Genomic DNA, 14,575 nt, shown 5'->3' with positions numbered 1-14,575 from the left:
AATGTGAAATGTATTCTTTTTATTATGGTTTAATAAACTTTAATGGATTTTGAATGTCCTACAGCCATTAAGCTACAAACTGAATATTAGTCTTCTCCTACATATTCTTCCCCAGTCAACCACTTGTCTAAGTGCAATCTCAGCACAAAGAAAGGCCCAAAGGTATTAAACCTTAAACAGTGATAAAGTGGAGAGTGATAAAGACAGATAACGTACTGGCCAACCAGCTCCTGTCATTTTTCAAACACATCCTGTATCATGGCAGTTAGGAAGCTGATTGGTTGGAACTATTTATTGGGAAAGATCTGCATATGCTGGCTATGTAAAGGTGTGTACATTTCATTGGTATACTGGTGAAGCGGAGGTCCACCAAAACACATTGATGGTTCCGGTCATTCACTTGGAGGCACAGAAAGCACTGAAGGATCAGCCAAGAAAAACACTACTATGGTGAGCTTCGTTGCTACCCATTTGATATGATTTTTTAATATTACAGGTTGAGTATCCCATATTCAAATATTCCGAAATAAGGAATATTCCAAAACAGAATTTTTTTTTGAGTGAGACTGAGATCGTGAAACCTTTGTTTTCTGATGGCTCAATGTACACAAACTTTGTTTAATACACAAAGTTATTAAAAATATTGTAGTAAATGACCTTCAGGCTGTGTGTGTAAGGTGTATATAAAACATAAAATGAATTGTGTGAATGTACACACACTTTGTTTAATGCACAAAGTTATTAAATTACCTTCAGGCTGTGTGTATAAGGTGTATATGAATCATAAGTGCAGTCTGTGCGTAGAATTGTGTCCCATCTCCATGATATTCCATTATGGTATGCAATTATTCCAAAATACGGAAATATCCGATATCCAAAATACTTCTGGTCCCAAGCATTTTGGATAAGAGATACTCACACTGCATATGTTTATTATTAAAAATCAAAATACTACACTGACTTGCCTCAGGCTATTTTTTGTATGTGCTTTTTTCAAAGAATGACATCAAAGGTTCCGATAGCACAGTTTGAGAGGGAGACATCAAAGATTATATTCCATGTACAGAGTTTATTAATGTATGCTAACTTTGCACATAATTGGAGAATGAGGATAGATTACAAAAACAGCCCTGAAAACACAGAAACAGGACCTTTATTGCACAGGCCATCAATGACAAATAATAGGGGCTTAATAACTTGGGACGGTCTCTGGGAATTAAAGAACGTTGCAGCTACAGTACTGTATGTACAAGTACTTACTGAAACGTGCATGCAGCTGTGTATACATAGAATTACTTGCGTTTAAAGGTGTAATATCCATTAAGGACACTTTAACCTCAAAAGGGGAAAGCACATAAAGTACTAAACACAGCACTATCCTCTCTAACTATGAGAAAACGTATGAGGCTGTGCCTGTCACCTCTTTCCTGCACGTGTGGATCTTTGGTGTAGGTACATCGATGATGCCATTTTTATCTAAGGGCAATTTTAATGAATATTTAAGCCTTTTAAAACACTATTTCCAGAATAGGTAAAGAAGATACAGTTTTTATTTCTGGATCCTGAAATGTATATCAATGGGACACAAAGACTCATTTTAAACAAGTAGATGACAATAATTACACATTCCCAAGAGTTTCTTTTTCTTCTGGATCCCAGTATTCCTAACATTCAATGTAGGAGAATTGAGAAAAAAAAGTATTTATAGTAATTCTTTAAGTTCACAAGCTGAGATTCTCATTGACTTTTCTGAAAATGAGCAGCTATCATTTTATATTGCTGTTCTGAGAGGCACGGATGGGACCAGCATTTGGAGAGCATGCTGGTCCATGTAGTGGCATTTGGAGGATCTTGAAATTCCTTCAGGTGAGCTGGTTCCCAATTTAGACACTTTGATCTATGTGCTATTATCATGTAGTACAACAACATGCAATTATATGTGCCAGAGAGGGTGTTATTATCACGTAACACTACGGACCGCCTGAAACAAAAATGCCTAATATATGCACCTGAGATCTCTGCATTTCTATTATTATGTAGTATTAAAAATAAGATTTTAAACCTACCGGTAAATCTTTTTCTCCTAGTCCGTAGAGGATGCTGGGGACTCCGTAAGGACCATGGGGATAGACGGGCTCCGCAGGAGACATGGGCACTAAGAAAGAACTTTAGGTATGGGTGTGCACTGGCTCCTCCCTCTATGCCCCTCCTCCAGACCTCAGTTAGAGAAACTGTGCCGAGAGGAGAAGGACAGTACGAGGAAAGGATTTTTGTTAATCCAAGGCCAAGATTCATACCAGCCCACACCATTCACACCGTATAACTTGGAATATACGAACCAGTTAACAGGTCCCAAGGCGTCACTGGAGGTACAAAAGGAGGCTGAATATGCAGCACTCCCTTCACAAAAGTCTGTACTTCTGGGAGAGAAGCTAATTACCTCTGAAAGAAAATGGATAAGGCCGAAATCTGAACCTTAACGGAACCTAATTTTAGGCCCAAATTCACTCCAGTTTGTAGGAAGTGAAGGAAACGGCCCAGATGGAATTCTTCCGTAGGAGATTTCCTGGCCTCAAACCAAGAAACATACTTCCGCCATATACGGTGATAATGTTTAGCTGTCACGTCCTTCCTAGCCTTTATCAGAGTAGGAATGACCTCATCCGGAATGCCCTTTTCCGCTAGGATCCGGCGTTCATCTGCCATGCCGTCAAACGCAGCCGCGGTAAGTCTTGGAACAGACAGGGCCCCTGTTGTAACAGGTCCTGTCTTAGAGGAAGAGGCCACGGATCTTCTGTGAGCATTTCCTGCAGATCCAGATACCAGGCCCATCGCGGCCAATCTGGAACAATGAGAATTGTCTGTACTCTTCTTTTCCTAATTATTCTCAACACCTTGGGGATGAGAGGAAGAGGAGGAAACACATAGAGCGACTGGAACACCCATGGTGTTGTTAGGGCGTCCACTGCCACCGCCTGAGGGTCTCCTGACCTGGCGCAATACCTCTGTAGTTTTTTGTTTAGGCGGGACGCCATCATGTCTATTTGGGGCAGGCCCCACTGACTTGCAATTTGTGCGAAGACTTCCTGATGAAGTCCCCACTCTCCTGGATGTAGATCGTGTCTGCTGAGGAAGTCTGCTTCCCAGTTGTCCACTCCCGGAATGAACACTGCTGACAGTGCGCCCACATGATTTTCCGCCCAGCTTAGAATCCTGGTGGCTTCCGCCATTGCCATTCTGCTCCTTGTGCCGCCTTGGCGGTTTACATGAGCTACTGCGGTGATGTTGTCTGACTGAATCAGAACCGGTAGGTCGCGAAGCAAGGTCTCCGCTTGACGAAGGGCGTTGTATATGGCCCTCAGTTCCAGGACGTTGATGTGAAGACAAGTTTCTTGCCTTGACCACAGACCTTGGAAACTTCTTCCTTGTGTGACTGCTCCCCAACCTCGGAGGCTCGCATCCGTGGTCACCAGAACCCAGTCCTGAATGCCGAATCTGCAACCCTCCAGAAGGTGAGCACTCTGCAGCCACCACAGGAGAGATACCCTGGCCCTGGGGGGCAGGGTGATCATCCGATGAATCTGTAGATGTGATCCGGACCACTTGTCCAGTAGGTCCCATTGGAAAGTCCTTGCATGGAACCTGCCGAAAGGAATGGCCTCGTAAGATGCCACCATCTTTCCCAGGACTCGAGTGCAGTGATGCACCGACACCTGTTTTGGCTTCAATAGGTCCTTGACCAGAGTCATGAGTTCCTGGGCCTTTTCTATCGGGAGATAAACCCTTTTCTGGTCCGTATCCAGAATCATGCCTAAGAAGTTCAAACGAGTCGTAGGAACTAACTGTGACTTCTAGATATTGAGAATCCAGCCGTGTTGCTGTAACACCTTCAGTGAAAGTGACACGCTGTTCAACAACTGCTCTCGTGATCTAGCTTTTATCAGGAGATCGTCCAAGTATGGGATAATTGTGACACTCTGCTTGCGCAGGAGCACCATCATTTCCGACATTACTTTGGTGAAAATCCTCGGGGCTGTGGAAAGCCCAAACGGCAACGTCTGAAATTGGTAATGACAATCCTGTACCGCAAATCTCAGGTACGCCTGATGAGGCGGATATATGGGAACATGAAGGTATGCATCCTTTATGTCCAGGAATACCATAAAATCCCCTTATTCCAGGCTGGCGATGACCGCTCTGAGCGATTCCATCTTGAACTTGAACCTTTTCAAGTATAGGTTCAAGGATTTTAAATTTAAAATGGGTCTGACCGAACCGTCCGGTTTCGGGACTACAAATAGGGTTGAGTAATACCCCCTCCCTTGTTGCAACAGGGGAACTTTTACCACCACGTGTTGAAGACACAATTTTTGAATTGCATTTAAAACTATCTCCCTTTCTGGGGGAGAAGTCGGGAGGGCAGATTTGAAAAAGCGGCGAGGGGGCACCTCTTCGAATTCCAGCTTGTAACCCTGGGAGACAATTTCTATTGCCCAGGGATCCACCTGTGAGTGAACCCAGATGTGGCTGAAAAGTCGAATACGTGCCCCCACTGGGGCGGACTCCCTTAGTGGAGCCCCAGCGTCATGCGGTGGATTTTGTAGAGGCCGGGGAGGACTTCTGGTCCTGGGAACTAGCTGTGGTTGGCAGCTTTTTCCCTCTGCCCTTACCTCTGGCAAGAAAGGACGATCCTAGTGCTCTCTTGTTTTTATTTGACCGAAAGGACTGCATTTGATAATGTGGCGCTTTCTTAGGCTGTGAGGGAATATAAGGCAAAAAATTTGATTTACCTGCCGTAGCTGTGGAGACCAGGTCCGAGACACCGGCCCCAAACAATTCCTCACCTCTATAAGGTAAAACCTCCATATGCCTTTTTGAGTCGGCATCACCTGTCCATTGCCGGGTCCATAGGACTCGTCTGGCAGAAATGGACATAGCGTTGACTCTAGAACCCAGTAGGCCAATGTCTCTTTGAGCATCCCTCATATATAAGACAGCATCTTTAATATGACCCAGGGTTAACAAAATGGTATCCCTATCTAGGGTATCCAAATCTGCCAATAAGGTATCAGTCCACGCTGCTACAGCGCTGCGCTACAAACCCACGCCGACGCTATCACCGGTCTGAGTAAGGTACCAGAGTGCGTGTAAATGGACTTTAAAGTAGTCTCCTGCTTGCGATCAGCAGGGTCCCGAAGGGTAGCTGTATCCTGGGATGGCAGTGCTACCTTTTTGGATAAGCGCGTCAACGCTTTGTCCACCCTTGGGGAGGATTCCCACCGTATCCTGTCCTTGATGTGGAAAGGATACGCCATAAGAATCCTTTTGGGAATCTGCAGTTTCTTGTCTGGAGATTCCCAAGCCTTTTCAAATAATTCGTTCAGCTCATGAGGAGGAGTAAATGTTACCTCAGGTTTCTTTTCCTTATACATGTGTACCCTCGTGTCAGGGACAGGGGGTTCCTCTGCGATATACAAAATATCCTTTATTGCAATAATCATATATTGAATACTTTTAGCCAATTTTGGCTGTAATTTTGCATCATCGTAGTCGACACTAGAGTCAGAATCTGTGTCGGTATCAGTGTCTACTGTTTGGGATAGTGGGCGCTTTTGAGACACCGAGGGTCCCTGCGACATAGGGGCAGGCAGGGCCTGACTCTGTGCATAATTCCTGGACTCAGCTTTGTCCAACCTTTTGTACAATAAATTCACATTAGCATTTAACACATTCCACATATCCACCCAGTCAGGTGTCGGTGTTGCCGACGGAGACACCACATTTATTTGCTCCACCTCCTCACTAGGAAAGCCTTCTACCTCAGACATGCCGACACGCGCGTACCGACACACCACACACTCAGGGAATCCTCTTATCTGAAGACCGTTACCCCACAAGGCCCTTTGGAGAGACAGAGAGTATGCCAGCACACACCCAGCGCCAATGACCCAGGAAAAAACACAGTATGTTTACCCAGACAGCGCTGTATTTATCTTATTTTGCGCCAATTTATGTGCCCCCCCCCCCCCCCCCCCCCTTCTTTAAAACCCTCTTTCACCGTGTTTAAGCAGGGGAGAGTCTGGGGAGCTTCTTCTCAGCGTGTGCTGTGGAGAAAATGGCGCCGGTGAGTGCTGAGGAACAAGCTCCGCCCCCTCAGCGGCGGGCTTCGGTCCTGCTTAAAATTTTAAAACATGGCGGGGTATCTCTATTATATACAGTGCCCAGCCTGTATATATGATTTTCGCCAGTTTGGAGGTCCTTATTGCTGCCCAGGGCACCCTCCCCCTGCGCCCTGCACCCTTACAGTGACTGCTGTGTGTGTGCTGTGTGGGAGCAATGGTGCACAGCGTTACTGCTGTGCATTACCTCAGTTTAGAGCTGAAGTCTTCTGCCGCCTTTGAAGTCTTCTTTCTTCTCATACTTACGCGGCTTCTATCTTCCGGCTCTGTGAGGAGGACGGCGGCGTGGCTCCGGGACGAACTCCAGGGTGAGACCTGTGTTCCGACTCTCTCTGGAGCTAATGGTGTCCAGTAGCCTAAGAAACAGAGCCTGACATTAAAGTAGGTCTGTTTCTCTCCCCTCAGTCCCTCGATGCCGGGAGCCTGTTGCCAGCAGGCTCCCTGAAAATAAAAAATCTAACAAATATACTTTCTTTTCAGGAAACTCAGGAGAGCTCCCTGTAATGCACCCAGTCTCCTCTTGGCACAGTAATCAAATGAGGCCTGGAGGAGGGGCATAGAGGGAGGAGCCAGTGCACACCCATACCTAAAGTTCTTTCTTAGTGCCCATGTCTCCTGCGGAGCCTGTCTATCCCCATGTTCCTTACGGAGTCCCCAGCATCCTCTAGGACGTAAGAGAAATATTTTTGCTGATACTTTTCAGAGAACTGGAGGAAAATTTTTCCTTTTATTCTGGTTTAATATAAGTCCTCTCTTTCATGCACCGGAGAAGGATTATTAAATTGATTGAGCAGCTACCATTTTTTACTATTACGTAATATATACCGGAATGAATTTAGAACAGAAAGATTTAACACTGGAAAAAACTTATCTAAAGGAGTCACTCATTTTTTTACTCATCCATTTATTACTCAATAGCAAAGCCAGTTATAAATATTACTAATAAACATTGGCACGTGCTTTTAAATACTATTTTAAAATCTTCACCTCCTCAAAATAATTTTCAGAAGAACCCAAAACTTATCGGTTTAGCCCATAGGTTCACAATCTCGGTCCTCAGGGCCACAAACAGTTCATGTTTTTAAGGTCTCATCAGAGAATTATAAATAAGTGTTCTTTTTTTGGTCCTTATGCAAATGAAAATTTGTATTAAAATTATTTTTTTTCTTCACCTGTAGACTAAAGAAAACATAAATAATAGTAAAATCTCATTATTTACCAATTTTAGTGCCCCTGTGGCTACCAATATGCGTTGAAGATTTCTTGTCCATTGAAAACATGGATAATAGAAGGTTTATTTATTAACATTGTGGCAAAGCCTCTCGGCACACTGCATCATATGCCATGTGACTGTGGTTCCCATGGTAGTCACGCAAAACAGGAAAATGTGAGTTTACCAATCACTATGGTGGTCTGGAGACACAAACCAATGGAAAAAGGTAATTATCAAGCAGCTTCTTATAGCCTGCCATAGTGATTTATGTAGAAAAAAACACACCTGAAATTTCTCTCGATTCCAGACCTTCCTTTGGTTTCTGACCCAACCACTGCTACTACACTTTGGCCTAATTCTAGTTGATAGCTGCAGCAAATTTGTTAGCACTTGTTCAAAACCATGTGCACTGCTGGGGGGGGGGGGGGGGGGGGGGCAGATATTACATGTGCATAGAGAGTTAGATTTGGGTGGGGTGTGTTCAAACTGAAATCTAAATTGCAGTGTAAAAATAAAGCAGCCAGTATTTAACCTGCACAGAAACAAAATAACCCACACAAATCTAACGCTCTTTGCACATATTACATCTGCCCCACCTACAGTGCACATGGTTTTGCTCATCTGCTAACAAATTTTGCTGCTGCGATCAACTCTGAATTACCCCCTTTATGTCTAAGCCACAGTATTCGCCTGGTAGTTCTGCCCTCCCCATGAAATTCTGGAAAGAGAAGACACGCTTAGGAGTTGGTCAGTTGGGAAAACAGGGAATGTTGCGTCATTTTAATCGATCCTGCTCAAAAATTCTGTACTTATCGTCAATGCGAACATTTAATAAATTCCTTAGCAAAAGATAACACATTGGGAAGAGCCTTAACACATTCTGAGTGGTATTCCTTTAAGGAACCTATTCAACATTCTATTTCTCTTATATAAAGATTGAAAGAAAAAAATCTTTACTGGGTCTCCCCCACTATTATAGTCTTCTTTACTATCAGCATTAATACACGATTACCAAGCTGTAGAAGTGGGCATTGGATGCTTTTTATGCCCGTGCATACAAGACCTAACATTAATACTTGTGATAGCACCTGTAACGCTGTAAATTCTCAATTCCAGGATAGAAGAATCGACGAATATTTCAAACTAATGAACACAATCAATTTAAAAAAAGATATATACAATAAAAAAATGACACGCAGACATCTACAATGAAATGACCTTTTAATAAACACATTTGCATAGTTACATAGATCTCCCTGTAAAGCAGAATGCACATTACCCCATGCCAAGAACAAAACTGCAAGTGCGTGATTGTCACAAATAACACATTTCAACAACAACAACAAAAAATCACAACTCAGGCCTCCTAAAGAGTCACTAAGAGCCGAACACCATTAACCCGCCTGCGAGATAGCAGCGTTAGCAGAAGAAGATCGCTAAATCAAAGTCACCGAACTTTCAGGTCTTATAAATCAGTACAGACACGGAAGTAATGATATGGAATATCGAACAGATGGAATGTTGGGTTATACTTTGCAGAATCATTTGGAATCTCTTATAATAAATAAACTGTAGCTGCCACCAGAACCACTTTGGTATTTTCAGGTATCTCCAGCACCAGTAATAGACTTAAACACTATAGTTAGGAAAACTGGTGCACAGGAATAAGATACTGTAATCCTCAGCTACCAATCAGATTCCAGCAGCAGTTTTCTAGCACAGTTTGGAAAATGTAAAGTTTTTCCTAAACACTCCCAGAAAACTTGTCATGTCTACTTTTTGGCTTCTAAATTAAATTAAAAAAGTTAAATCCAATAACTAGAACAATATTCTTTATGGAAGGCGTCTCTTAAATATGACATTTCCACATTATTTTTCTTTATTTTATGGTTACAAACTGAACCCTGAAACCAGATAGGTTAAACGTCACTATAGATGACGCAATACATAAAAACGGTCAATTAGACTAGAGAAATCGGTAGCCAGGCAGCTGTTGTGCAACTACAAGTCTCAGCATTCTGAATCTAGCAGGACATGCTGATGTTTCTAGTTCCTCAGCAGCTGGAGGGCTACAAGTTACAAAATTCAATCACCTAAAATACTTCCACTCCTACTGATGACGCTAACATGCTTCACGTGTAAAGTGAACTACTTTGGCTGTCATGAATGCCACGTATTGTAGAAGCCACTCACGTTTACATGTTTGGAACACACGCACTAACTGTTCTTCCGTTGTTTATGGTGCGTGGAATATTAATGCACAGGGATTATGAAAAGTAATAGTGTAACTATGAAAATATGTTAGACAAAAAGGAACCAACTCTGTTTTGGGTTTGAATATATATTAATTACGGTCCTATGTCCTCAAAAGACAGAACTGGCTCTCAGAGAAGCTCTACAAAGTGCAAAACAATTATTATTAAAACTTACATTAATTAGTGCAGTAGCAAAGTACATTCAATATGCTGTGGATGGTAAGAAAAGCACACTATATAAGAGATCTGGTTATATGCGCAGTGTTTATATTGTGTTCATAACAACAGTCAAATGAGGGGATCTTTATGAAGAGTGAGGGGATTGGAAAAGATGTGCGTGTCTGAAGGACGACAAAAGTGTACTCACGGATCACAGAATATGGAGGTAGGCAATGTGTGGGCAGAATTCACTATCAATTCACCTGGAGCTACTGAACACACCGATTCATGGTGTTCCAAAGGATTTTACACAGGTTCTGTTGCAGGCTGGCAACAAGGCAAAACCTTAGGTCTACATCTGAACTGGTCCCAATCAGCACCCATATTATAATGTGTAAGCCATATGCATTTCTGATGTCAGGGTTAACTGGCCCACGAGGCACAGTACAAGGCTCTACGTATAAGTGATCATGAATTCCTACTGAATGGATTTTATTGGTTCAGCACACAAATCGCCGGTCTCCAAGGTGTGTCAGTAAAGCGTGGACTTAAAGAAGATACATATAACAGGTGTTAGGCACCAGAATGTGCAAACGTTTTATTTAGAATAAAAAGCGGCCATGAGCGTTTTTTTGAGTCACAAAAAGAGATGTTTCACCAACAGTTTAATGGCCTGACAGTCAGTTTAATAAGACTCAAGATTAAGTGCTATGTTTAAAATGAATTAGGTTTTTATAATTATCTTAAACACATTAAATACCACATACATATATCTACTTATCTCATCTCTTTGAGATCACAATCATTAATAAATTAGGAACTTTATAAACATTCTGATTTCAGTGAGGTTATTATATCTTCAAGTGCACAGAAATTTAAGGCTGTGGTAATGTTACGTTCCAGAATAGTGCAGGCCTAGTATTATAATAATGTTTCAGACATTGCATTTCTGAGGGAATAAGTTATATTTGTATATTGTTAAACGTCTTTCTGCCACTGATATAAAAGGTTTACATCCGGACATGGAGCCAATAGCATACTGGATGTCACCTATCACAGGAGCAGCCATTTTGTTGGCAGAAGTAATGTCCATCCAAAGGCAGCCAATTGATTCACTACAAGCCAGTGCCTCCCATGTCTCTTCCTATGACGGGCGACACCGAATCCCAGGAAAACAATAGGCTGCATCTTAATGGATATTTGGTCAGCCCACAAAATGGCCTCCTTGTATACTAGTGACAGGGCTCATATATATATATATATATATATATATATATATATATATATATATATATGCGTTTCAGGATTTGCTCCATTCTTTAGATTCTGTTTTTGGAAAAGCATTTTAACGTTGAAGAAGGGTTAAAGGAGGAGCAAATGGGATATATGCGTTCTAGGCAAAACATTGAGAAATCAGGTCAATGCACAAATGCATATCAATAGGACAGGTTGTGTCTAAGCTGTACACATTGGGAGAGATTTATAAAAGTGAGTGATAAAGTGGAGAGAGATAAAGTAACAGTCACCTCTTAACTCTCAATCGTCAAACACCGCCTGTAATATGACAGTTTAAGTCCCATTCTAGCGGCTTTATTTGGTCTATAAAGCAATCTGGATAGAACCCAGATGAAAGAAGGGTGAGAACACATATGCCTAATCCCGCATCCATGCGGGCTGGATGGTCTCAAGAGAACGGACAGGAATGCTGTACTGTGATTACGGCAATCTACAGGGATTCAATGCAATATGACATTAATATAACTCCGGCATGACTAATACCAAGAGAGTATGTCCCACCTTTCCCCCTAAACTGACTGCTTTAATTAGGGATACACAACCTGTGGCGCGCCACCTGTAGCAGCATGCTTGGTCTTGCAGTTCTGTAACAGCTGAAGTGCTGCCATTTGCCTATTGATCATTACACATATTAAAATCCTATCCTGGTGCACGGTTGATGGTATCACAAAGCACTGGTGCATCAGTTTGCGGATCTGCTCACAATTAATCTTAAATGAAACCTATGAGGCAAAACACTGATATTGAGATGAGAAAGAAGAAGAAGATGATTGTATCGCTGCAACACTACAGCTGAGGAATGCGATGAGTTTATACACCGCTGCTGCCTGCATGTAAAGGCGTCTACAACAGAACACAGGACGGATAGAATACTGCTAAATAATGACAGAAACAGACAGCGGTGTTACTTGCTCCTTGGCTAGACTTAGTTCATACTGTATACATCTATTTATAGTCATATAAAAAGGAATGGGTCACTGCCCAGCAGCCTGCTGGCACAAAACATTCACAATTTTTTTTGTATTTTTTTGGCAATATGTTACCGTACCAACCATTTACTAAAGCAAATTCCACAGGTCATGGAACTTTCCTTTTTTTTAAAAAAAAAAAGAAAAAAAAAAAGAAAGAAATCGGAAAGCATTACTATGACCTTATCCCAGCACAACAATTAATACTTATACATTCGGAATGCACAGACAAATATCACCCAGCTTACAAAGGCTGTATGCACTCACATGTCCTCTGCCTGTGGATCTGAAAAGGTAAGAGGGGGCGTTTACCGTCGGTGGCGGTAGCAAGATACCGCACTGTGAGCTCCCCAAAACCAATCACGTGCTGCCTTCTACGACAGTGAACGCCCCCTTTCCCTGGTCGGAACTCCTGCAGATGTATGTCAACAGCAGGGCAGTCAGGAGAGGGCGTGCAACCCCTTTAACACACATATACATAACAAGCTATTGCACTTGTGAAGTGGCGACACATTCGCTTTGTAATAATATACATATTTTGGTTGCAATTGCGGACAGGTTAGTTAAAACAAACAAAAAAAAAAAAAAAAAAGTAGGTGACAAAACCAAACCAATACATCAGCCAAATTTAGGCAAGCTGCGACTTTTCAGCTGTTGGGGAACTACAAGTACCAGCACGTTCCAACAGTTTGTAGTTGCTCCGACAACTGTTGCGTCACAGCTTACTTAGATCAAGGCGTCAACTTTTGTGGTATTGCACCTTTTTTTTTTTTTTTCCTTTAAAGTTTTTGCATTATTACGAAACAACATTCTCTAATCATGGGGGTAATTCAGAGTTGATCGCAGCAGCAAATTTGTTAGCAGTTGGGCAAAACCATGTGCACTGCAGGTGGGGCAGATGTAACATGTACAGAGTGCGTTAGATTTGGGTGGGTTATTTTGTTTCTGTGCAGAGTAAATACTGCCTGCTTTATTTTTACACTGCAATATAGATTTCCGTTTCAACTAGAGATGAGCGGATTCGGTTTTACTCGGTTTTCAAAACGGCATCTTATTGGCTCACGGATGTCACGTGTTTTGGATAGCCAATAAGATGCCGTTTTGAGAACCGAGTAAAACCGAGTAAAACCGAATCCGCTCATCTCTAGTTTCAACACACCCCACCCAAATCTAACTGTCTCTGCAAATGTTATATCTGCCCCCCCTGCAGTGCACATGGTATTGCCCAACTGCTAACAAATTTGCTGCAGCGATCAACTCGGAATTAGGCCCCATGTCATTGAGATCAGACGCGTTGATTAGTGGGTCTTTGTGTGCCCAGACCACATAGTGCAAGCTAAAGCCCAGGCAGCGAGTGAGGTGAGCAAAGCAGTGCGCAGCAATGCATCACAGCCTCATTCAGCAGCGTAAGGTGCAGACGTTCCGTCCTGAGGTCTTGGCTTAGCAGGCAGCACTAGCGAACCACACTTAGCCAAGAGGGAAAGCTATGGAAGACCCACAAAGACCCACTCTCCTTTCATACACAAAATGAAACGCAAAGGCAACATGGTAAATTGACGCTAGAGTTGATCTTGTCAGGACTAGGAATAAGCGGATTTAGCGTTCAGGCGAAGCCAATGACCGAGGCTCTCTCCACGCTATAGTCATACTGGGATAGTGGGTCTCTGTGGTGCTTTCATACAGGCAGACAGGGCTCTGTCCTAAAAATAAAGCAGAGAACATACCAAGAATGAAACCATAAAGCTCTGCAACTCGGGAAAAAGTAAAACACAACTGGAAAAGACGCAGGCTCATGCATTAACTCTGGACGTGAAATCCAACGGAAACCAACTTTGTACACATGGTGCTTCTCTGTGTCTACACTGCAAGAAACTTACAGGGAGTCCACAAAGATAATAGAAAACCCAATAGTGGCATAGATGCCCATCGTCTTATACCAGATTCTGCTTAATGGCTACAAGTAATGCTGTAATACCTGGCAGCCCCCCCCCACCTCCGCCCAGTACATTGGCACAGGAGAAGTAAATGGACATCCTGTATTAACGATTTACACTGGAATCTGGGCATATAAATGCAGACAAGCGTAGGGTGCCATGCACAGGACTAGACACCTAGCATGACCGAATTGTACACTATAGGGAATTTCCAGTGTCTGGCACTTGGAGGAGGTAGAGGTGAGGCGCGTTACTAACATATACTGGGAAAAAGGCTTTAGTGTGCTCCCCTGCACAGAACACACTTATGGGAAGTGGATGGAATATACGGATCATTAATAAGTAACGTTTTCACATGGGTTGTTTACAGATGCTCACGCAGTAGAACCCCACTGGTCTGAGACAGCCCTCGTCTTCAAAGTCATTACAATACAGACTAAGGTACTATAACTAGGCTTGCCATAAAATCCCTTTAATCCGGGACACCTATGATTTACACAGGTTCTGTGGTTTACTAAATTGAAGCCTCCTGGTTTAATCAGCCTCAGAACCTGTGTAAATCATAGGTGTC

General features: G+C 42.7%; 1 protein-coding gene across 8 annotated transcripts in view; it reads right to left on the bottom strand.

Moving 5' to 3' along the window:
* ITSN2 (intersectin 2) overlaps window positions 1–14,575 on the bottom strand; it is a 398,370-nt gene that overhangs the window by 84,458 nt on the left and 299,337 nt on the right. Inside the window, exon 30 of one of the 8 annotated variants that reach the window (XM_063915277.1) lies at window positions 8,597–13,770. The exons of the other annotated variants lie outside the window; for them this stretch is intronic. Coding sequence (XP_063771347.1) covers window positions 13,769–13,770 — 2 coding nt within the window. The 3' untranslated portion in view covers window positions 8,597–13,768. Of the gene's footprint in view, window positions 1–8,596; window positions 13,771–14,575 lie in introns of those variants that run through there. 8 annotated transcript variants of the gene reach the window in all.

The sequence above is a fragment of the Pseudophryne corroboree genome, chromosome 4, assembly GCF_028390025.1.
Source record: "Pseudophryne corroboree isolate aPseCor3 chromosome 4, aPseCor3.hap2, whole genome shotgun sequence".
Taxonomy (NCBI): domain Eukaryota; kingdom Metazoa; phylum Chordata; class Amphibia; order Anura; family Myobatrachidae; genus Pseudophryne; species Pseudophryne corroboree.
This window is presented reverse-complemented; position numbering and strand designations above follow the sequence as displayed.